Genomic DNA, 24,854 nt, shown 5'->3' with positions numbered 1-24,854 from the left:
ATGAGTATTTCTCTCAGTTTAACGTTGCCTCATATGGCAGTGAATCCAGTGCTCCTTCTGGAGCATTACAAGATGATTTATCACTCAACTGAGATCATCTAAATGATATTACATTAAAATGCCATTTAGCCATAATAGTGATCGTACAAATTAGAAGAATAACAAAGGAAAAACAGGAGGGTGTAGCTGCTTGGTGTTCCTTGCATAATGCATCAAATGGAGCTGCTTTGCATAAGATGACTTATCTCGCATCAGTCGACACACTGATTCTGAGTATCAGGAGACACTACAACTCACCTACACCTCAATTTAAAGAACACCGCTGAGCAAAAGGAATCCTACACATTTAATCAAATAGCTGTCAATGAAATAAATGTGGGTGCTGGAAAGGCCTCTGCTCATTCTCAGATGATCTTGTGCATTTGCATTCTTATCTGTAAACCATGAATCCAGTCGCCGGAGTTCCTTTATCGTTTGTCGTTCTTTTTATCTCAGTTATTTATGTCCATTTTTGGACTTCTGGGTGCTCTTCCTTATTCCGGCTGCTTGCTGTATTTGTTTTCTGCATCTCCGTGACAGGGTCTGTGTTCCATTCAGAGGGAAAACCCAAGGGCAGAAGAACCAACCTGGTCTAAGCTAAGCGTTTTGGGGGTTCCCCCCCACACACACTTTGCTGAATTAAATACTTCTTGCATCTGATGTGTTCTTAGTCATTCTTTTGTAAACCTCATACAACTTAAAGGTAAGCGGTCTAGAAATAGATTTTATATTATGCTATGTTATATAAATTGTGTCTAAAAAGATAGATGCCAATAATGTAGGCACCTATCACTTGTCAATCACGCTTAGGCACCATTAACCAAACTGTGTGTGTAATGTAGATCAGGGTTCTTAAAGGCCTAAATTATAGGCACCTAAGTCCTTTAGAAAATCACGCCTAGTAGCGCCTAAGTCCTTCTCTACCCCTAAACATGCCCTCTTTGCTATTAGGTGAAGGTAGGTGCCATCCGATAGGTGCCTATCTTTTGTAGAATCGTGCCTAAGAAGATAGGCGCCTATCGCCCAATCAATGTTTATTTTTTTTTAATGAGTTTGTTAAAGCTCATAATTGAAGCCAACTCACAAATTAAGTTAGAATTTGCCTCTAACTCTTTAAGCCACATCACAGGTACGCCAATGCCTATTTGGACAATATGGTAATATTTTCACCATCATTGCAGTTCCACCTTAAGCAGCTAGCCAGTGTGTGTGAGACCCAAAGAAATACGCAATCGGGCAAAAGAAGATTCAGCATTTGGGACACTGGTTCAGAAGGGGATGGGGAAGCAATCCAAAAGACCCCCATCCCAAAGATGAAGAAACAGTTAAGGGCATTCTTATACATGGCTGAGCAGTAGGCAGTATGGATGTTGATGCTGCTTTCATGTCTCCTTACATTGGCCTGTGCAACGGCTGCTGCTTCTGTGGGCCTAGATACAAAGTGGTGGTGGTATGTGTGTCTGTGTGGGTAGGAATGGACATGGTCCATCCAGGCCTACTCATATCTATGCACTGGGGAAAACTGTCCACCTCCTCACCAGTTAAAATCTATGAATGCAGTGAAGTCTTCTTGCTTTTTCATAATAGTTGATCTCCTCTTCTTGAGAGCTGGCTACAGCCATGCCACTCTCCTCTGCAAGTCTGTTATGTCTTCTCTTCTTTGTGACCCGCAACTTCAGGCCCTTGTCTCTAATGAGTTTATCAGTAAATACTGATGGTAATTAAGCGACTGTTATAACCTCTGATGTGATGCTTCATATCCTAGAATTACATGCTTTTGCTCAAAGGAGATACCAACTTTCATTTGATTTTATTTTTACATCTAGCACTATGTCTGTTTCTTCTCAAACAAGTAGAGCTAGCTTTGTCATTAAGGCCCCAAACTCTCTAAAATATTTTATCTAAATTTCTAACCTCTTGTAAAAAGTACAAAACCAAAGGTCAATCTCTTTCCTCTTGTGATTTATCTTTTTGTGAAAGTCACAATAAGTTCAATATTTTTCACATTTCCATTACTCTCTTCTACATTTCCATGAAGGTTGTATCAGTCAAGAATGGAAAGAAAGCTCTTTCTATGATCAGGTGTGATGATTGCTTATATGGCATCTAGTTGACTTCTCAAAAAGGCCTGATGCATGATATCTACTGTAAGCTTGGGCAGTGAACTATCTGTGCCATGAAGAGCTCATGTTTTCTGCTAGAGAGATATATTGAAAGGTCACTTGGACACACAAAGACAGAAGCGTGAAGAAGGTACAAGAGGTTTATTTACAGCATGCCGGACCATTGTGCAGTGAACAGCCTGCTTACAAGAGTGTTAGAAACAGGAAATGCACGGACTTTTATGCCCTTTTCACCACGCATATGCAAACTAATAAATGGAAAAACTACAATTTTCATTTGTTACTTCTATAACTTTCTACAATTATTATTGGTCCTAAGCCAGCACTTATGATAGGTTCAGGGATACAAATTATAGTCCTATAGGAAGCTAGTTCATTTATCTGCTTATCTAAGCCTTGCAGTTCTAAATGTTACATGCTCAGGAGGGCAGGGTACATCATGGCTCAAACTCTTATCTATTTAGCATACAATGTGGTAAGGCAGGGACATACATTTCAAGCAGATGATATCAATAGATTGTACACTGTTTCTAACTATGTAGGCCAGAGCAGTATTTCAAATAACAGTTAACCATTTCATGACTCTACAATATCAATAACTAGTGAACCTCACTCAGAGAAAGCCACAAGATAAATAAAATGTGTGTTGAGTGAGGCTTAGTAAGTATAGGCCTTAATCAGAAAACTTTGGGATAGTTAAATTAAATGATTTGAATTTTGGCTTCATAGAATCAAAGTAAATGATGACTGGCTTTCTTTCAACTACTTTGCTAGTATTCTGAAAAGAAAAGTAGGCACTTTCCTTGTTGCTCTTGCTCCCAGTGCCCTCACTCGACCACCAGGCATATCAGGTAGGCCTGGGGAGGGTCTAGAGTGATGTGGGTGGGTAGGGGATCATTTTACAGGGAGGAAAGGGGATTGGAAAGGGCCTGTTCATTTGGGAAGGGGGATCAGAGGGGGCCTGCTCACTGGGAGGAGGATCAGAAGTAGAGAATGACACAGGGAAAAAAATTTGTCCCCCGTCCCGTCCCCGTGAGCTCAGTTCCTGTTCCCTCAAACCATCTGAGCCCATCTGCACAAGCCTCGAATAGTTTTATACTGAACTTATTTTATTAAAGTATAAAAACAAACAATATTCTGTACAATTGTCATTTTATAAATCACAGTTCTGGCTGCCAAACTAGAGAAAGAGATCTTTAGCTGGCAGGGCATTGTTTATAAATGTTTATCAACACAACTAATATACTACTTTATCCTAATGCAAAAAAAAAAAAAGAAAAGAAATAGACATTTTTTTTCTACCTTTGTTGTCTGGTTTCTGCTTTCCTCATTCTATTCCTTCCATCCACTATCTGCCTTCTCTCTGCATTTTCCATATTGCACCAGCTCTGCTACTGTGCCTCTCCCTTCCATCTCTCCCTCCCCCCTCCCTACACATTGGTCTGGCACCCATCTTCTTCCATCTTCTCCTCCCATAGTCTGGCATCTCTGTCTTCTTCCCTTCCATCTTTCCTTCAAGTTTCAAGTTTATTTAAAATATTTGATTTGATCGCAAAATTCAAATCCAATGTGATTTACATTTAGTTAAAAATTAGGTTAAAATAAAAAATAAAAAACAAGACAATTAGTACTAATTTTAATAAAATAATATGTTTGAAAAAGGCAGGAGAAAAAAAAAGAGAATTAAATACAATTCATAAACAAATAAAAAGGGATAGGTAATGAAACAAGAGGTTGGGAAAGGTTATCCACTTAATTTTCACTTCCCTCCCCCAGGTGGTTTTTAGCATCTCTCTCCTCCTTTCCTCCCCTCAGATCTGGTATCTGTCTTCCCAATCTAGCATGTACCTTTTTTTTTCATTATCCTTTCCTTCCATCCAGTTCCCTTCAGCGTCTTCTCCCCTCTCTCTCCTACCCACTTTCCTTCAGTGTCTTCTCCCCACTCTCTCTTCCCCATTTCCCTTCAGCATCTGTTCCTCTCACCCCCTCTCCACTTCCTTTCAGCACCCTTCGAATGGTCCAGCAGCCCCCTCCCTCCATCCCACCCACTGCAGTCTGAGTATCTACCTCTCTCCCTCTCTTCCCTTTCCCTTCTCTGGCAATTTTTATTTTTCTCTCTCCAAGCAGCCAGAGCCTTTTCTGAAGTTGCGTGTGGCTGCTAGAAACTTCTCCTCTGATGCAACTTCCTGTTTCCATATGCATCAGAGGAGAAGTTTCAGGCAGCCGCATATGGCTTGTTTAAAGGCTTGTGCTTCTCGGAGATAATGAAAATCGCCAGCGAAGGGAGGGAGGGAGATGCCCGGACTGCAGCGATTGGGAAGAAGGAGGGAGGGGGCTTCCGGAATGTGTGATCGGAGATAAGTATTTTGCTCGCTTTCCCTCAATTGACTGCAGGGACAAGGCCATTCACTGCTCTGCGGTAACCAGGTTTTTTTCATCCCTGTTTCGGCAGGAAACAGTCACTGTGTCATTCTCTAATCAAAAGGCTTGGGAAAGAGTTTTAAGCTATGCGGATGTTGTCCCTTTATTCAGTACAAAGCAAAGTAGGCAACTGATTTTTTAAATAGAATATGCTTCAAATAGGCACTTAAATCTAGGTGTCATTTTACAGAATTATTCTCATAAAGATCTGATTGAACAACATCATGTCAAATTATTTCCCCAGTTGTCAAAACCATCCAGTATCCACCAATCAGAATTGTAATATTCATTATTTTAGGTTTGCTCCCTTAAGATTTCAAATGGCCTCTCATGTCTTGCTGTTGCCTTTCATCCATGAACAGTTTCACTTTGATCAGCCAAAACATTTAACCTTGTCCATGCTCCATGGTCAGTGAGAGTGACCAACAATGGAGCTAGGTAGTCTAGTAAATGAAAGACTAGTGAAAAAATACTCAAAACACCAAAGGATGAAAACTCGTTGGGCCAATATTCAGACTGTGGGAGGGAGGCTGGCTAGCAAACTCCTATGGTTGGTGCTTGGATATTCGGTTCATAGTCATACGTGCGTGGGACTTCGGCACGCTGACAGTGCAGCGTAGACAAATCAGCGCAAGACCCCAGCGGGCCACCTAAAAAGTGACTTTTAAAGAGCTTCGACGCAGGGTGTAAGTGGGGAACCCCCCCCAGTTTATTTCATATTCTTCGCGCTGCCGTGTGTGTGTGGGGGGGGGGTTGGTTGGGGGGTTGGAACCCTCCATTATAGAGTAAACTTAACTTTTTCCCGATTTTTTAGGAAAAAGTTAAGTTTTCTCTATAATGTGGGGGATTGCACCCCCCAAGCCCCCTCCAACAGCAGCACGAAGAGTATGAAGTAAAGTGGGGGGTTTCCCCCCACACCTCCTGTCATAGCTCTTTAAAAGTTACTTTTTAGGTGGCATGCTGGGGTCTTGTGCCGAATTGTCTGAACTTCAATATTGGCGCGCTGAAGTCTCACACGCTTTTATCCCGTCACCGGATATTCAATGCCATGCCGTTTCTGATGACCGTTATTGAATATCCAATTTATTTCTGGCTGGTTTAATCTTAGCCAGCTAAGTCAATATTGACTTCTGTCCAGTTTATAATGGTGAAAGATAGCCCTGCTCTTTGTGTGTCCTGATTTGGCCACTAAACTTGACTGGTCAGTTCTATTACACAATACAGTTGGCTAAGTTTTAGGTGCTAAGGGCAAATAGTCATTAGAAATAGCTGAGTGGGATAAGTGCTATTTAACCGATTGTAACTTACTAGCATCAAAAACACATTTGAAGTTGCTCAAGAACAGTGGTCTCAAACTCGTGGCCCGGAGGCCACATGCGGCCCGCCAGGTACTATTTTGAGGCCCTCGGTATGTTTATCATAATCACAAAAGTAAAATAAAAGTTTCTTGATCATATGTCTCTTTAGCTATAAATTACAATATTATTATTAAGACTTAGCCGAAAGGAAAGATTTATAAACTATAAAGAGTTTTACCTCATGCAAAATTGTCATTTCTTTAAGAAGACATTAACTATTTTTTTCTGAGGCCCTCCAAGTACCTACAAATCCAAAATATGGCCCTGCAAAGGGTTTGAGTTTGAGACCACTGCTCAAGAAGGACTTACGTTTTATAACAATTCTAGCAAATGTTCATTCTCTGCTATTTCTATCATGTTCCAGTTTCATACGAAGGGGTGCTGAAAAGTTCTGAGCCCAACCAACCAACTTCCTAAATTCTGAGCGTTATTTTGCCTCTGTAGCTGAAAAGAACGTCATCTTATTGGATTAAGTGCCAATTTGCAGAAACAAAATTCTATCTTTTGACCTTGTTTCAGATCATTGATGGCACCGTATCCAGGTCATTCTCTTCTTGGTTGGGCTGAGAACTTTTCAGCATCCACTGGTAGTGTGAAGCGTTTCAGTGTGATGTCATAATGCCTTAGTCCACCAATAAGAGCCAACCTCAACAGTGATGTCAGAAGGGCTTGATTGCCCTATACTTGGGAGTGCTGAAAAGTTTTTTGTGCAGCCAACCAACTTCCTAAATTCTGAGCGTTATTTCGCCACTGTAACTGAAAAGAGTGTTATCTTATTCTGTTAAGTGCCAATTTGCAGAAACAAAATTCTATCTTTTGACCTTGTTTCAGATCATTGATGGAACCATATCCAGGTCATTCTCTTCTTGGCTGGGCTGAGAACTTTTCAGCACCCCCTCACAGTGTGAAGACTTTCAGTCATAATGCCTCATTCCACCAATAAGAGCCAATCTCATCAGTGATGTCACAAGGGCATGATTGTCCTTTTATTACGTACAAGGGAGTGCTGAAAAGTTCTCAGCCCAAACAACCAACTTCCTAAATTCTGAGCGTTATTTTGCCACTGTAGCTGAAAAGAATGTTATTTCATTAAGTGCCAATCTTCAGAAACTAAATTCTATGTTTTTGACATTGTTTCAGATCATTGATTAAACCATATCCACGTCATTCTCTTCCTATTGGGCTGAGAACTTTTCAGCACCCCCTTGTAGAAGGCCAAAGTTCCAGATTTGGGCGGGTATACATAGAAAAAACAGGTTGACTTGGTTGATGAGCTGCTTTCAACACATTCCTTCTAATACTTTATCAATGCAACCTTTACCCAGATGAGGACTACTGATTATTTTTTCTGTACAAACTCTCTAGCAGATAACAGAGAAACATAGGGCCTCTTTTATAAAGCCGCGCGGCAACAGACCCGAAGCCCTTTAAATCTCTATGGTCTTTGGGGCCGCTAGCGCGGCTTTGTAAAAGAGGCCGATAGTCATTCCTGCATCAAAAATTCACAATACTTAATTTTGGAACACAGGACTAATGCACCAAGTATTTTTGCCTATAGGCATTCCCAGGGTTGTCGTTTGGGCAGAGTAGAGCCAATGCTGCAATGCTTCTGCATAATTTATGAAACGCATGAGCAGAATACGTGCACAAATTTACACCATCTTCAGAGCAGGTGTTCATTTTTCTGCTACAAGGACTGGTTCTGGGTTCCTATTGCTTTTATAAACTACTATACGATTAAAATAGGTGCCCTTTGGACTTTCCACATAAATTATTACCACAAGTGCAAAGTTGTGAATTCTAGCAGCTTTGCATATTCCACTTCACAGGCGTGCTCTGGTTGTTGGTTTTTTTTTTCCCTATTGTGAGGGGATACTGTGTTCATTTATAACTGTGTGGCACTGCTGCAGGCACTGTTGTGAGTGAGATCATACATCCAACCAGGCTTTTTACACAGTGTGAATTAATTTTACATATTAAAGAATTGATTCTAACAGCTATTACTATACTCATCCATGACGACAGTGTAGAGTTATATAGTTATTATAAAATTAATAGTGACTTGAATGTCTTTTAAATACTAGTCTGCATGAAGCAAAAGTGTTACAATGGGCTCCTTTTACGAAGGTGTGCTAATGCTTTTAGTGCATGCACACGATTAGCGCGCCCTAGCCGAAAAACTACCGCATGCTTAAAAGGAGGCGGTAGCGGCTAATGCGAGGGGCATTTTAGCGCATGCTAAGTGCACGCTAAAACCACTAGCGTACCTTTGTAAAAGGAGCCCAATGTTGCACAAATATGGAAATTCTTCCAGCAAGTTTGGTGTACAGCAGTGTTTCTCAACATGCGGTGGGCAGTGGTGAAAAATGCTGCACGTGATCCGGGGGATGAGAGAGGGAGAAATGTTGGATATGGCAGTAGAGGGGTAGGAGAGATGTCTGGATCTCTCAAGACAGATGGACAGTGAGGGGTGGAGGAGAGAGGAAGAAATGGAGGGACCAAGAGAGATGCTGGTTGGGGAAGGGAATGGGGTCTGGAGGAGAGGAAGCGTGCAGGAGGCAGAAAGAAAGAAATATTGGAAATGTAACCAGAGACTCATGAAATCACCAGACAACAAAGGTAGGAAAAATAATTTAATTTTCAATTTAGTGATCAAAATGTGTCAATTTTGTGAATTTATATCTGCTGTCTATATTTTGCACTATATTTGTCTATTTTTTCTATAGTTGTTACTGATTGCATATTTTAAAGTCATCTGGCTTTACCTCTTTGGAAACACCCCCCCCCACCAAATATAAATAATTAACATTTTCTATGCATTGTGTTTTTTTGTTTTTTTTTTTTTAATTTTATGGTTACCATTATGTATTAATAAGATTATATTGTGTGTATATGAAAAATGAATGGAAGAAATTGCATTACAATTAGTACTATTATTATGGGGTGGGGTCAGGGGCGGAGCTTGGGCAAGTCTGGGGTGGAGCTTGGGCGGGGGTACCTTGGTTGGTATTTGTTAGGCTTAGGGGGTACTTGGCTTGAAGAAGTTGAGAAACACTGGTGTACAGCTTCATTTTGTTGGAGATGACCGGGTCTATAAACTTAAGTTTTAGTTTAGTTTAGATGCTGTTCCTATTTAATTTTACAATCCTCTTATGTAAGTGTTAGCAGGACACCCATTGCCTCTGCCGACATTACTTTAGCTGAGGCACATTACAGCTGTGAATCATACAAGACTATTTTCACTATTCTAGCTGCAGCTATCTCTCTCCCTTAACCTTATCTAACACTCACTTTCATAAGAATATCTCACAGAAATTAGCTATATATGCTTGGCTGCTATCAGGAGATCACTGTTTCTCCCTAACAGAAAATTGGAGCAGTTCTGCACATGGTACAAAACAGTCACACAGCTCATAAGAACATAAGCAGTGCCTCTGCTGGGTCAGACCAGAGGTCCATCACGCTCAGCAAGCCGCTCACGCAGCGGCCCATCAGGTCCAGGACCTGTATAGTAATCCTCTATCTATATCCTTCTATCCCCTTTTTCTTCAGGAAATCGTCTAATCCCTTCTTGAACCCCAAAACCGTACTCTGTCCTATCACAGCCTCTGGAAGCGCATTCCAGGTGTCCACCACCCTCTGGGTGAAGAAGAACTTCCTAGCATTGGTTCTGAATCTGTCCCCTCTTAATTTTTCTGAATGCCCTCTCGTTCTTGTAGTTTTCGAGAGTTTGAAGAATCTGTCCCTCTCCACTTTTTCTCTATGCCCTTCATGATCTCATTGCATAAAATGAGACCATACTTAAATAGCATATTTTTGCCACTCATAAGAACATAAGCAGTGCCTCCGCTGGGTCAGACTAGAGGTCCATCACGCCCAGCAGTCTGCTCACGCGGCGGCCCATCAGGTCCAGGACCTGTATAGTAATCCTCTATCTATATCCTTCTATCCCCATTTTCTTCAGGAAATCATCCAATCCTTTCTTGAACCCCAATACCGTACTCTGTCCTATCACACTCTCTGGAAGCGCATTCCAGGTGTCCACCACCCTCTGGGTGAAGAAGAACTTCCTAGCATTGGTTCTGATTTTTCAGTGGGGACTGAGGTTAATATTTATTTATGTTGATTTATATCCCAACCTCCCGTCCTGAGCCATGACCTTCCAATGTTACTCCAGGTGTTCACCTCGTATGCACATGAAAGATGGCCGAGTACACAATATTTGGGCCACTGCATACTCCTTCTACACAAAAACTCAGGTCACAGTGTTGGGTGTGCTCTGAACCGATTTACTGAAGAACTTGCAAAACGCAAGTTCATTTGCGGCGCTAAGAAATACGATCATGTCTCACCCTCTCCTATTCAGCGCACATTGGTTACCCGTTGAACATAGAATTAGTTATAAAATCTTTAACCTTTACAACAAGACTAAATAATCAACCGGAGTTTATTTACAGACTTTTAATTCCTTATAATTCTTTAAAATCGCTTTGTTCAATGTCACAAAATCTTCTCATCATACCTTCCTTAAGATTAATCAACACGTTGCGTTCCAATAACTTTGCTGTCACTGCCCCTACTCTCTGGAATTCACTGCCCAATCATCCTGCGCAGTGAATCCGAAAAAAAACAATTCAAATCAAAATTAAACACATTTTTGTTCCAGGATGCCTCTGGATAATAACTCAGTTGGTCATCCAAATAGTAGTAATCTTGTACACTATTTTTCGTACAACCCTTATATATATAGCTACTTTATAGGATCCTCAGCGGCACCACTTAGAGCTCAATCAAATTTCATTGCTCTTAAGTTTTACATGTCAGCTCGTCATCGGGTCCCTTTTTCTTTTCTAAATCTTGTGACTATTTAATTTTTCTTTCACTTTTGTCCTCTTAAGGACAAAAACAAACAAACAATTTTATCGCTTTTTACCCTAACCTATTGTATTTTCCTTTTTTGTTTCACTTTCTCTTTTACAATTGTAGTTCTTCCCTTTCTTTCCTATTGTTTGAAGTAAGTCCATTTGTCTTATTACTTGTTTTATTAAGATGTTTTGGTTATAGGAACGGTGCCAATGTTGATTTGAAGATTTGATAGAACTCGACAGTGAAGCCATCCGGTACCGGTGCTTTATTTGTTGCCATGCTGTTGATAGTATCAATAATTTCAGTAGCTGACATGGGAGAATAGAACTTATTGTGATCTGACTCAGGTAAAAGAGGCAAAGAAATTTTTCCAAGAAATGCACATGGATCATCATCATTTTGTGATTCAGACGTATACAAGACCTCATAGAACTTTTTGAATTCGTCTAATATCTCAGCTGTAGTGGAGAGGGCAGTATCATCCGATCTAGTCAAACTGGTGATAGTTGTATGCTCCCTCCTATGTTTCAGGTAAGATGCCAACAGGTGGCCCGATTTGTTGTTGTCTGCATAATAGTGGGCCGCTTGAACAAACACAGAGTGTGCAGCAGTTTTACGCAGTAGGGAATTATATTGGAAAAATCAACATTGGCACCGTTCCTACAAAAGTTTTTTGATCACATGGCATCACTTGGAAAAGCCATTGGGACGTTTACGGAAGCGACAATCATTGTGATACCTAAACAAGATGTTTTGGTTGTATCTAGTATCTGTTTTTATGTAATTTTATATTGTTCACCGCTTAGAAATTTTATTAAGTGTTTAAAAATTTTTTTTAATAAACTTGAAACTTGACAATATAAAAATTCTTAGAACATTAAGCAGAGGCAGTAACAATGCAGAAGCCTTAGAAAATATTTACACTTTTCCTCTACAGTGTTTCACTTTACTCTCAGTAGATGAGGCTCTATGAAGAGTCCTCTCTCTCTTTAAAACAACTTCTCTTCTTCAATCTTACATATAGTCAGCATAATTTGAATGTTAAATTGGAACAGACTTACAGATCTGCCGATCCCAAAGGGGTGTCAGGCAGGCAGGTGCTGAGCCCTGGTAGACATGCTGGATATGGGAGGTCTTTCATTCCCCAGTTTGTAAAACTTCAGCCATAAAGCAGCAGTTTCCTGAATCCTAGCCTTCAATTAGAACAGGGACTTTAGTGCCCAAATGGTCTTGATCTTCGGGCTGCCAGTCAGACCCTATGCACGACTGCACCTCTACCCCTGTAGACCGATGCATGTGCTCAGGGATGGGCAGAGGTGAGAAGATGCCGAGTCTCTTATGGATGCCCAACAGCCTGCCCTTGAACTTTCGTTCGGCAGAAGGAGAAAGATGGGGACGGCCCCAAGGCCCTGTGAAGCAAATGCAGGCTGGCTAACAGGTACCACTAAGGATTGCCCTGTCAGTTGCAAACCAAAGTTTGTGTGATCTCAATGCAGGCAGAGCTGAAAAATGGCTCTGAGCACTAGAAACCCCGAACAAGGGATGAAAAAACCCTGAATAAAATAATAAAATGGAGAGAGCAGTACAAACACACTCCTAGCATGAATACTGAAGGGAAAAACTATGTGGAGTGCCAATGAAGTACAGCAGAGGCACATAGAAAAAAAATCCAGAGTGGATTCCTTCTGCAGATGGCACGTGGCCATGGGGACACAACCCACTTGTCTAGAATGTCTCACTTATTGCATTGGAAATAGTGTTTGGCCCACTCTCCCCTTCTCATTTGTTGATGATGGTGTTAACATTATCTCCCCCATTGTGGCTGCATTTTTTCATTATCTAAGGGTGACTTCTTGATCTCACCTGCTTCCATTTGTCACCCCCACACTCTGGTTTAAATTCCTAGTAACATATTGTCTGAATTTCTCACCAAAGATCCTCCTTCCTACCATACAAAGGTGTAGGCCATCCTTACAGTGGAACATAAGAATTGCCATACTGAGACAGACCGAAGGTCCATCAAGCCCAGTATCCTGTTTCCAACAGTGGCCAAGCCTGGTCACAAGTACCTGCCAAGATCCCAAGAAGTAAAACAAATTTTATGCTGATTATCCTATAAATAACAATAGATTTCCCGAAGCCATATCAATAGTCACTTATTGAACCTCTCTATATTATGAAGTGTTACCTCTCTCTTTCCATAAATAGATAGTACTTCAGAAAAGGCTACAGTCTGTACCAAAGACTTCAGAACATATGGAGAGCTCTCTCTGCTTCAAATGAACCATTTTTGGCCAGATCATTTGTCCCCAAGTGGATTTCGATGTCAGTTTGAAAATCACATATTTTTGAAATCCCAAGAGTATGTGCATTTTTTTCCCAAATTGCCTCAGCTCTGCCCCCAAGTATGCCTCCTACCACTGGCATATGTACATGTTTGTTGGTGAAAGAAACAAAAAACAATGTGGAGAAATGATGTTCCTGAAATGGACTTAATTAATATTAAAATAATATTAAAACTTGGCAAACCACAGAAAAACCTCTAGGACACAGTCTGCTGAAAAGCTTTGGACCCTGGACCCAACACATGAGAACATAAGAATTGTCATCTCCGCTGAAAAGCTTTGGACCCTGGACCCAACACATAAGAACATAAGAATTGTCATCTCTGAATCAGACCTTAGGTCCATCAAGTCCGGCGATCCGCACATGCGGAGGCCCCACCAGGTGTACCTGGCATAGTTTTAGTCCCCATATCACTCTACGCTTCTCATAAGGAGATGCAAATCTAGTTTACCCTTACCCATATCACTCTATGCCACTCATAAGGAGATGTACATCTAGCTTACCCTTAAATCCTAGAATGGTGGATTCCGCAATTACCTCTTCTGGGAGAGCATTCCAGATGTCCACCACTCATTGCGTGAAACAGAACTTCCTGTTATTTGTCCTGAACTTGTCCCCCCTCAGCTTCAGTCCATGCCCTCTAGTACGTGTCACATTGGACATTGTAAATAACTGTTATTCCCGTTCTATTTTGTTGATTCCTTTCAGTATTTTGAAAGTCTCGATCAGATCCCCTCGCAGTCTCCTCTTCTCAAGAGTGAACAACCCCAGTCTCTTAAGTCGTTCTTCGTAATCCTCGGTCTGTGTTTTGACAGAATGTCTTCTTCAGGGGTCCCTATGAAGTTCTAAGGTAAAGATATGTGGATAAAAATGCTAGGAAATAAATTGATTTGTAAAAGCTGTGTGCCAAAAAGCCGAGTCCATCTTAGGAACATCATTTCTCTACACTGCTTTTTGATTCTTCTTGGATTTGTCTGTGGAGATCATTGGGTCAATTCTCTTGTTTTCATGTTTGATGGTGAGCCTCCATGCATTTTTTTTCCCTTTAAGAAGCACTATTTTACCTAAGGAAATGTCTTTTGAAACTATTTGTCTACCCCCTGCACTGCAGGCATTTTATTCACAGATATTCAGAACCAGTATCGAGATACTGGCCACCACTGAATAACTGGATATAGGTTGGCCAATGCTACAATATTCAGATCTGACAGATAACCGGATAAAAAGAGAGGGCAAACTTTTTCTGTTCTAACTTAATCCAGGTATTTAACTGGATGATAATCCAAATATTGCTAACTGGGTATCTCCTGACTCCAGCCAAGCTCTGGCCCTGGATCGTCCTGGCATTACTTGAGTAGTACTGAGGACGTCTGACCAGATATGCTGCAACATTATCCAGATAATGGCACAGAAAATCCAGATATGGATCCATTCAATGGCAGTTATCCAGGAAGGAGACATTTTTACATGGATATGTCCTGCTGAATATCGACTCTGTCTAAGAAAGGGGTGGATCAAGAAGGCTTGTGGATTTCCGTGCAACCATTACTCAAGCAAAGGTTTCTGAAGAGACTCCTGTTGGAAGAGGCAGAGAAAGGAAAGGATGAAATCTTTTTCATCATTTCTTTAAATTTATCAGCTGGAAATGGCTGAGACTGGAGAAAGTGAAAGCTTTTCTGTGATCGAGATTACTTTCTGAGGTGACTCTGCCTGGGAGGGGCTGGGATAGAAGGAACTGAAAGCTCCTCCATCAGCCAACAGTCGCACATCATTTCCTGCAGTCACTGACTCACCAGCCTGTGTAACAATCTGGGAGCTTACTATACTAAATTCTGTTACTCTGCAATACCATCCATCACTGGAAGACTGGAAAGCTTTTAAGTCACAGCACTGTACCACATTCTGCACTTTCTTAAATTAGAGAATGTATTTCCTCTTGCGTAAATATAATACAGCATGACGTCTTCAAACACTGATCTGTGTATAATCTTGCAGCCCCTCTAGAAGACAGACTACTCCATTTACATTTTCACTTCTGTTGTTTTTTTTTCATTCAAAATTCCACACAGCCAGTTTCCTCAGAAATTCTACTTCACTGGATAGTAGAAACACTTCTCGATCCTTTGATTCTACCCCATGAGGCAGGCTTCCTCCTCTCACTCTCCAAAGTCATTCATGAACTGGGGGTCCCTCTGCCCTTTCCTTCCGTAAAAATTCAATAAATGGTGCTGAAATTTAGGCACCGGGACGATGCATGCTGAGTATGAATTCAATGGCAGCAGTTCCAAGGAACTGCCATTATAGAAAAGTAGCATAGGTTTGCAGTTTTCTACCTAACTTAGGTGCAAGCACATATGCCATGTCAAAGGCCGGGGTAAGTGCTCATATCTACCTGTAGGCAGCTAGGCACATAATCCCTACCCTAGTCCTATATAATAAAAGGTTAGTGGCGCATGCGCTTTTAAAAAAGCGTGATTACTGCGGCCGTGGTGTGTGATCCGTGGCCGTGTTCCATTTTAGAACCCGGCCAATGATCACTCTGGCCACTCCCCTTCTCCCGCCCTCACCAACCCGAAGGAAGCTCAACAGACCTCCTGCCCTCACCTCACCAACCCGAAGCAAGCTGAACCATACCTCCCGCCCTCGCTCACCGCTACAGTCGCTGCCGCTGATCCTCCTCTATGGGGCAGCCTGCGATCGTGGCCGGCTTTGGCGGGCCTCGCGGGCCGCTTTCTGGCCTCGGTGGCACGTTCCCTCTGACGCACGGGATCGCGTCAGGGTGGAGGGTGCTTCTGGGTTGGGGAGCAGCCTACGAAGTTCGCTGGGGCCAGTCACAATGATCGCGGCCTGCTTTGAAGAGGAGCAGGCCAGAAGATGCCAGGATGGAGGGAGGGTAAGCAGGGGGAATTAATTCAGGGGGCTAGAGGGAGAGGGAAAGGGGCCATGGAGAGATAGGGAGAGGGAAAGGGGGCTGCTTTGGGGGGGAGGTGTGCTGGGGACAGACAGTTTTACTCTGGGGGGAAGACAAGGGGCCATGGAGAGATAGGGAGAGGGAAAGATGGCTGCTTTGGGGGGGAGGTGTGCTGGGGACAGACAGTTTTACTCTGGGGGAAGAAGGAAAGGGGGCTGCTTTGGGGGAGGGGTGTGCTGGGAGGAGACAGAAGGGGCCATGGAGAGATAGGGAGAGGGAAAAGGGGCTGCTTTGGGTGGGAGGTGTGTGCTGGGGCAGACAGCTTTGCTCGGGGGTGGGGGAGGGAGACAGAAGGACACAGACAGTGGCCAAGGAGAGAGAGATAAAGAAACACAGACAGACAGACACTCTATTCTAGCACCCGTTAATGTAACGGGCTTAAAGACTAGTATTTTATAATCTATGCTTGTAACTCCTAGGCATGTTTTTATTTTATTTATTTTAAAATTTACATAGCATCTACACCTAAATAGTGTCCAATAAAAACCATACATAATGATAAAAGCAATACAACAAAAACCATGTCTGAACTGTATACTGCTCCTGAATCCCCTCAAATCTCACAGAAATGATATTACAAATAATTGAGACTTAGGTTCTCAAAAAACCATTTTAAAAAGCAATGGTCTGCTATCGCAGCAGTTCTGATAACGAATTTTTAAAAGCGAGTCATTCTCCAAAAAATGCTCATGTAAATTAAGTTGGCAGAGAATAGCAAAGACTCGCTAAATTTGCATGTGCCCATTGCTGGTGATAGCAATGGGCACATGCGCAGAAAAAATGAGAATCTCCCCCCCCCACAACAACCCCCCCCAAGCAGCAGGAGAAATGCCAATTCTCTCCTGCTGCCACACAACACCCCACCCCGCAGTGGAAGAGATGCTAATTCTCTCCCACTGCAACCCCCCCCTTGCAGTGGGAGAGATGCCCACTCTCTCCTGCCACATACACTCCCCCCCACAGCAGTGGCAACCTTCCCTTGCAGTGGGAGAGATGCTGATTGTCTCCTCTGCAAACAACCCCCCACCCCACCTGCAGTGGGAGAGATGACCACTCTCTCCTGCCACCAAGCGACTCTCCTCACCCAACAGCGGGAGAGATGCCCATCTCTCCCGCTGCCATACAACACCCACCTGCCTCTGATGTTTTCCCCCCTTACCTCCACGTAGATGTCTGACTGGAGGGACACGGATTCCCTCCAGTCAGCTGGCCCGCCAGTTCAAAATGGGCCTACTCCTCCCCAGTGCATCCTGGGGCTCTGATTGGTCTGGAAGCCTAAGGCTGGGGAGAGGAAGGCCCATTTTGAAGCAGCGAGCCAGCTGGCTGGAGGGAATTCATGTCTCTCTGGTCAGACATCTACATGGAGATAAGGGGATGTGTGTCAGAGGCAGGGGGTGTTGTATGGCAGTGGGAGAGAGTGGGCATCTCTCCTGCTGCTGGGGGGAGGGTTGCTTAGCAGCAGGAGAGAGTTGATATCCCTCCTGCAGCAGGGGGGTGGCAGCGGCTGTTTCGCTTGGCAGTGGGAGAGAGTGGGAATCTCTCCCACTGCAGGTGGGGGGTTGTTTGCGGCAAGAGAGAATTAGCATCTTCTTAGATGCAATTATGTCAGCAAGAAGAATAAGCAAGCTACAAGCTTTATTCTTCTTACATACTATAATGGGGTGGTACTGGGAGCCATCCAAGTTTCTTTGAAATTTATCTGAGTTCCATGACAGACAGTTAATAGTTCTGCTAAATTTTTTCCCAAGATCGCATACTAAAAGCATTGAACAAGTACTGAATATCTCGTATTGTTCATTACATGGATAGGTCAAAGCATCATTAGAAAGCTTAATATCTCTTCTGTCATCTGACTCAAACAAACTTGGCTCTGCTGTCCTGAAGATGACATTATCCAACTGGATTTCAGATTGTATCTTTGAAGAAAACCAAGAGGTGCAGACCCACCTGCATAATAGGCCACCAGCTATGAGCAAAAAGCAGCCTCAATAACTTGTATACAGAAATGAATAAAGCATTCACAACCCCTCTGAAATGGCTGCTGACCGGTTAAATAGTATTTAACCGTCTAAGTGTGAATATTTAGCGTAAGTTAACTAGTTATCTCCGCTGAATATTTGCTACCCCCTAGGTTTAGTAGGCAAATCAAACCATATAAATAGAAGGCCTAATCTTTGCCCACTGTTATAACTTAACCAGCCAGTGCTGAAAATTCATTTAGCCAGTTAAGCTAGCGCTAGTCAAAAAACTCTCAGATTTTCAATAAATAATAACTTTATTCTTTTATACCACCATAACCAAAGGTTCTAGGCGGTTTACACTAAAAAGAGCTGGACAATCAGTGAAATACAATAATACAGTAAAAAATATAAAATACAGTAAAAATATAAATACAGTAAAAAATATAAACACACCCCGCCTGCACTGCCCTACCTTTTAAAAACATCCTGGTGGTTCAGCATGTATCCCTCCCTCGCTAGACAGCTGTCATCCTATTTCACAGCTAGTGGTGCATAGGTCAGGAGCGCGGAGGTCAGGAGCAAGCTTTCTGCGCTCCTGCCTGAGCCTGCACTGCTTTCTGAATGCCTGCCGTCCTCAGCAACAGATTTTTAAAAAGGTACCGGGGGGGTCTGCCTACGGGTTTTTCGCTCTATAAGACCCTGTCCCGGCCTACCACTAGACCACCAGAGGGGATACAGGACAGGGCGGTGGGAATTTTTTTTTCTTGGGTTTTCCTCCTCTATAGCTGGGTGCGTCTTATGGTCGGATGCGTCTTATAGAGCAAAAAATACAGTAATATGTTTTAAATATCGGGCCCTATTCTAGTTACAAAATTTCCCTATCAGAGATTAGCAACCCAGCAAAAGAATTAAAGGATAGCAATAGCGTTTAAAGCTATTATTTGACTAAGGGCTCCTTTTACTAAGGTGCGCTAGCGTTTTTAGCGCACGTAGGATTTTAGCGCATGCTAAACCCGCACTACACTTCTAGAACTAGCTGGCTGATATTCAGCTAGCTGAAGGCAACTCGTATAAGTGCCTTGTTCAATTCTAAGGAAATTAAGGATAATTCAGAATACAGCTGTTCGATTGATTTTTGGTTTAAAAAAAGAAAAACCATATTTTATCGTTTACTTCATTGGCTGCCTTTGGAGGGAAGAGTAGTATTCAAATTTTCCTATATCTGCTTTAAGCTGATATTGGGATTGTCTTCAGCTTACCTTTTTCCTCATTTTGTGTTGCATAGACCATCAAGAGAAACTAGAAACTTCTACTTATTTGCTTATCCAAAAATTAATGGGTGTAGATATAAGACCTTCTTAGATAGGACCCTAGCATATCAAGCTGGTAGGCAGCAATCTTGGTTAGGTACATGTATTCATCAAGCTATGTTATCGGAAATTAATTAAAACTACTTTGTTCGATAAGTTTATTACTTAGTGAGCTTTATTATTGAAATTCTCATTATTCAATTAAATTGCATGCACAAATTGGGCACATGCACAAACTTGCATATGCAAATTTTAGCACCTTTTATAGAATTGGCACCCATTACAATTCCCAGTACAGCACTCCCCCGATATTTGCGGGGGTTCCGTTCCAGAAACCCCCGCAAATCTTGAAAAACCGTGAATACAGTTTTTCGTGGGTGGAGACTGGAGAGGGCAGCGGGAGAGGCAGGAGAGAGCAGCCGGAGCACCGGCAAGTGCAGGAAATCACTCGCTGTATGCTCCGACCGCCTCTTCCTGCATGTCAAAGCAGCTCCTGATTGGATAAGGCCCGATTTAGTGCAGGAAGAGGCGATCGGAGCATACAGCGAGTGATTTCCTGCACTCGCCGGCGCTCCGGCTGCTCTCTCCTGCCTCTCCAGCTGTCCTATCCTTGTTGGTGGTTCGCAGTCAGAAAATACCGCAAATGACCGGGACCACGAACCGCCGACCGTGAACAACCGGGAAAACACTATATAGCAAAAATGCTCTTGCTCAAGGTCTCACCTGTTCCGAGGCATATTATGTTGGTATGAATGTAGTTTGGAAAGCAGGCATGCACCCCACAATTCCATCCAAATGTCATCCATAGGAATGCCTACATGTAGCCTGCATAAAAGCTGCATTGGGATATATGGGAAAGCAACACAAGCATCATACTCCTTTCTCATGAGGTTCTACCAAAACCTGGGCAAAGACAGAGACTCCAGTCCAGAAAGCTCCTGCTCAGTGTTATTGCTATATGGGTTCACTGCACGATGCCATCTCTCTTCCCCCCCCCCCAACATTCAGTCATGCACATACACACTCACCCATACATTTTACAGAAAAATTCACAATCAATTGCACCTACTTTGGGTTTGAAAGCGATAAGTTTCAGAACCATTTCCACGGTGAAGAGGCCTGTGAAGAGCATGTTAAGAATATTCATGGCAAATTTGAAGTCGCAACTTTGACCATAATGCTGCAAACAAAGGGAAAAAAAAAGGTTTTGATGGAAAACCAACTGCTTGTCATCTGGGCATCCTGTTATTGCTCATTTTTCTTCTTGAATTAAGCAGTGAGATCTGTTGGGAATGGAATCCGGTGATTTTAAATCCCATGCAACTAAAAAAAACTACAATGATACTTTGGGGGTCCCTTATCTGGTATTTCTTAGTTCTTTCTCATATATCATGCTTGGGGGGGGGGGGGGATTCGGGACCACTTCCGGACAGGGGAAAGCTCGCATTGTTTCTGCCAGTTGAATTTGGCAATCAGTTTCCCATTTTGTTTTTGCTGAGTATAATGCTTTTGGTTCTTACAATTTGTTTGTATTACTATTATAAGTTGTATGAGTACTGCTGTACACTGTTAATAAAAACATTTAAAAAAAAGAGAGAAAGAGCTTAATAACTAGAGATAATGACAAGAGTTGCCAAAAAGAGACAGCAACTCAAGAGAAAACACCTGTTTACTGAAATGGCAGAAATGTTCCCACTTACAGCACATTACATGCAAAAATTAATATTCGCTGAGTAAAAGCCTCTGTGGTAACTGTCAGGGCAGACTTCTTGCATAGTGCATGCATCTGTTCTAACTGGATGCATTTATCATAGTCCAATGCACTTATTAAAAAAAATTAATAATCCAGTTTCCCAATTTGCACTCTGACTTCTCTTCTTCCTACTGTGAAACTCAAGACCCTAATCCCCAAAACCCCTAAAATCCAGGGTTTTCTGGTGCATTCCCACTCCCTCCCACTACCCACCAGAGACCAGGATGCAGATGGGAGCCTCATCAGTTGGGAGGGTTGAAGGGCAGACTTGGTGGGAAATTTAGGTTTTTTTTTCAAATACAGAGCTCTGTGGTAACTGCTGGCTTGTACCCTCTTGAAGAAAAGTTAAGGCCCCGATTCTACATATGCTACCTAAAAAATCAGCACTAAACTAAACTAAACCTTAAGTTTATATACCGCGTCATCTCCACGGAAGTGGAGCTCGACACGGTTTACAGGAATTAAAAGCAAAGAAAGGAACTCCAATGGAAGGGAGAAGGGCTTGGTGAACAGGAAGGGAAGAGGGGACTTAGAATAATGGAGAGGGAGGGTGTAGTTACATTTTGGAGAAAAGCCAGGTTTTCAGATGTTTTCTGAAATGTTGGAGGGAGGTCGAACTCCGAAAATGGGCCGTAAAGCTGTTCCACAGCTCGGTGATCCTGAAGAGGAGGGATGTACCAAGTTTTCCTGAATGGGAGATGCCAATTAGAGAAGGGAAGGATAGTTTGAATTTCTGAGTAGATTTGGTGGAGTGAGTACTCGAGAGCCAAGATAGTGGGAAGAGGGGGGGGAAGGATGCCGTGAAGAGATTTGAAGGTAAGACAGGTGCATTTGTAGCGAACCCTGAGGAAGACTGGGAGCCAGTGAAGCTTAGACAGAAGCGGGGAGACGTGGTCGAATTTGCCTTTTGCGAAGATTAGTTTAGCTGCGGTGTTCTGAATCCGCTGAAGTCTGAGAAGACTTTTCTTTGTTAAGTTTAGATAGATGGAGTTGCAGTAATCGAGTCTGGATAGAATGATGGATTGGACAAGGACAGCGAAATGTTGTTGGTGGAAGCAGGATCTGACTTTTCTTAGCATATGAAGATTGAAAAAGCATTTTTTTACTAGGGAGTTGATGTGGTCGTTAATGTAGAGTCAATGATGATTCCCAGAACTTTGCTAAAGTGCTCAAGCTGCAGATTGGTGCCAGAGGAAAGTGGGATGAGGGAGGGTAGCTGATCCAATTTCGGGCCAAGCCAAAGTAGTTTTGTTTTGGTCTCATTTAGTTTCATTTGAACGGTGAGAGCCCAGGATTGGAGATTTGTTATACTAGATGAGATGTTATCAGAGAGGTTGGTGAGGTTAGAGTCGGTCTCAAGAAGGACAAGGATTGTATAAAAGTTATATGAGCTGTATAGAATCGTATTTAGAGCCACCTAAGTGGCCTTGGGTGTCACTAGGCATCCTACCTTTTTGGCGCACTGTAATTATGTCCAGGGTTTTCTTGGCTTAAATGCTTAAGTCTAAGTTAGGTGCTTAAGTTAAAAACAGGCGCTTAACTCGAAAACATACTCAAGATCTACCTCAACCATGCCCATTTTTACCTATCTGTTAAGGACTAGGGGGAAATTCTATAAATGGCGCCTATACTTAGGTACTGGTAGGCGCCCTACCAGTACCTAAGTTAATTGAGAAACACCGTTTAAAATGATAAGATAAAGTGCCTACATAAAGGTGACGGGACAAAAACGCGTGAGACAAATGCGCGGACAACTGAGTGCAAGACTTCAGCGCGCCGCTCTAAAAGCTTCTTTTAAAGGGCTCCGACGGGGGGCGTGGGGGGAACCCACCCCACATTACTTATTAGTGTTCGTGCTGCCGTGTTGGGGGTGTGGGGGGTGTAAACCCCCCTTTATACAGAAAACTTAACTTTTTACCTATTTTTTTGGAAAAGTTAAGTTTTCTGTATAATGGGGGGTTACAACCCCCTCAAAACCACCCCCAACACTAATAAGTAAAGTGTGTGTTTGTTTGGGGGGGTTTCCCCCCGCACACCCCCATCGGAGCCCTTTAAAAGAAGCTTTTAGAGTAGCGCACTGAAGTCTTGCGCTCAGTTGTCCGCTCTCAAATGTCGGCGCACGTTTTTCCCTCGCGCTTATGACTATGAACCTAAATAAAAGTTGCTGAAATCTCACCTACGTAGGCGCTTTATGGCGTAACACCACTTTGGGGGGGGGGGGGTGGCTAACGCTGGAAGTGGCATTAGGAACCTTTAAAGTGCCTGTGTAGGTATAATTCACAATAAAGATAGGTGCTGGAAATGTAGGCCTGGAAAACCCTGGCCTGCATTTCTGGCACCTATCTTTCCCAGAGGTACGACGCTCTATAAAGCGCCGTCGCATGATTGACATGGGATCGACGGCTGCTTTTTAGGTTGACGAAAGCACCTAACTTTAGGCAGACTTTATAGAATCGGGGGGTAAGTGCGCCCATGCAATCAGAAGCCTTGACAGTTAGCACACAGTACAATACCATGCACTAACTTGATGTACTGGCCACGTCCATTCTCCACACATTATCCACCCAGTTCCCGCCCCATAACATGAGGCAGCAAATCAGCATGCACAGTCTTGACTGGACAGTAACAGTTACTGCACCCACGTATTAACAGCATGTGCTAACTGCTGAGTGTATTTTAGCAAACAGGCCCCAAAGAATCAGTTAAACCAAATTACTAAGTTAAGAATCTTAGCAGAAACACTTAACATAAAATACAATTTAATAAAAATGAATAAAAAGAAACGAGTAAAACCTCAGGCAGGGGTCTCAAAGTTCCTCCTTGAGGGCCACAATCCAGTCGGGTTTTCAGGATTTCCCCAATGAATATGCATGAGATCTATGTACATGCACTGCTTTCAATGCATAGCCATTGGGGAAATCCTGAAAACCCGACTGGATTTTGGCCCTCAAGAAGGGACTTTGAGATCCGGTAATTTTAGAAAAGACTGAGAGGACAAAGTGATGCCTATTGTAACCTATGATATGTTTATGGGGCTGACGACCGACGCAGTGACCACAGCCATAATAATTGCGGTTATGGCTTTATTAAAATAGGCATGCGGAGGGCAATTTTATGAAGCTCCATCTAGTTAACATGTGTTTTCACATTTTTATTTTACACCTATTTTATAAAGTCAAGTAAGGACTTCATAAGGTGTAATATTTATAGGCAACACAGAAGTTCTTTTCAGTCAGGCATTGGCACCTAAGATAACTAGATCTATTTCTGTATCTTTCTGACACTTTTTACTAATTTCTAATTACATCTTCATTATGCATGGAACTTTTAAAATTTATTTCATTTTAGTATTTATACACTGCTTATAGCCTAAGCGGTTTACATTCAGGCACTCAAGTATTTTTCCCTATCTGTTCCAATGGATTCACAAGCTGGGGCAATGGAGTTTTAAGTGACTTTGCCACGGTCACAAGGAGCAGTACTGAGGCTGCAGCCCTAAGCACTAGGCCACTCCTCCACTCCAGGTCCTCTCCAGGGTATTTGCCTTCCAATTTTGAATATTTGTTTGGCTTCTTACAAATGTTTTTGTTAATAACAATTATTATTTAACATATTCTCATGTCATTAAAATTGTCTGTAGTACCTGAAAATTGGAGGGTGGCCAAAATTATGCCAATTTATAAAAAGAGTTCCAGGGGAGATCCAA

At 42.5% G+C, this 24,854-nt stretch overlaps 1 protein-coding gene across 22 annotated transcripts in view; it reads right to left on the bottom strand.

Moving 5' to 3' along the window:
* Positions 1-24,854, bottom strand: part of CACNA1C (calcium voltage-gated channel subunit alpha1 C) — a 1,333,094-nt gene that overhangs the window by 155,784 nt on the left and 1,152,456 nt on the right. For all 22 annotated transcript variants that reach the window (XM_033951116.1, XM_033951118.1, XM_033951120.1 and 19 more), the window contains one exon: positions 20,465-20,575. In XM_033951116.1, coding sequence (XP_033807007.1) covers positions 20,465-20,575 — 111 coding nt within the window. The remainder of the gene's footprint in view (positions 1-20,464; positions 20,576-24,854) is intronic.

The sequence above is a fragment of the Geotrypetes seraphini genome, chromosome 7, assembly GCF_902459505.1.
Source record: "Geotrypetes seraphini chromosome 7, aGeoSer1.1, whole genome shotgun sequence".
Lineage (NCBI taxonomy): Eukaryota > Metazoa > Chordata > Amphibia > Gymnophiona > Dermophiidae > Geotrypetes > Geotrypetes seraphini.
Note: the sequence above shows the minus strand (reverse complement) of the source record. Positions and strands in the feature narration are given on the sequence as shown.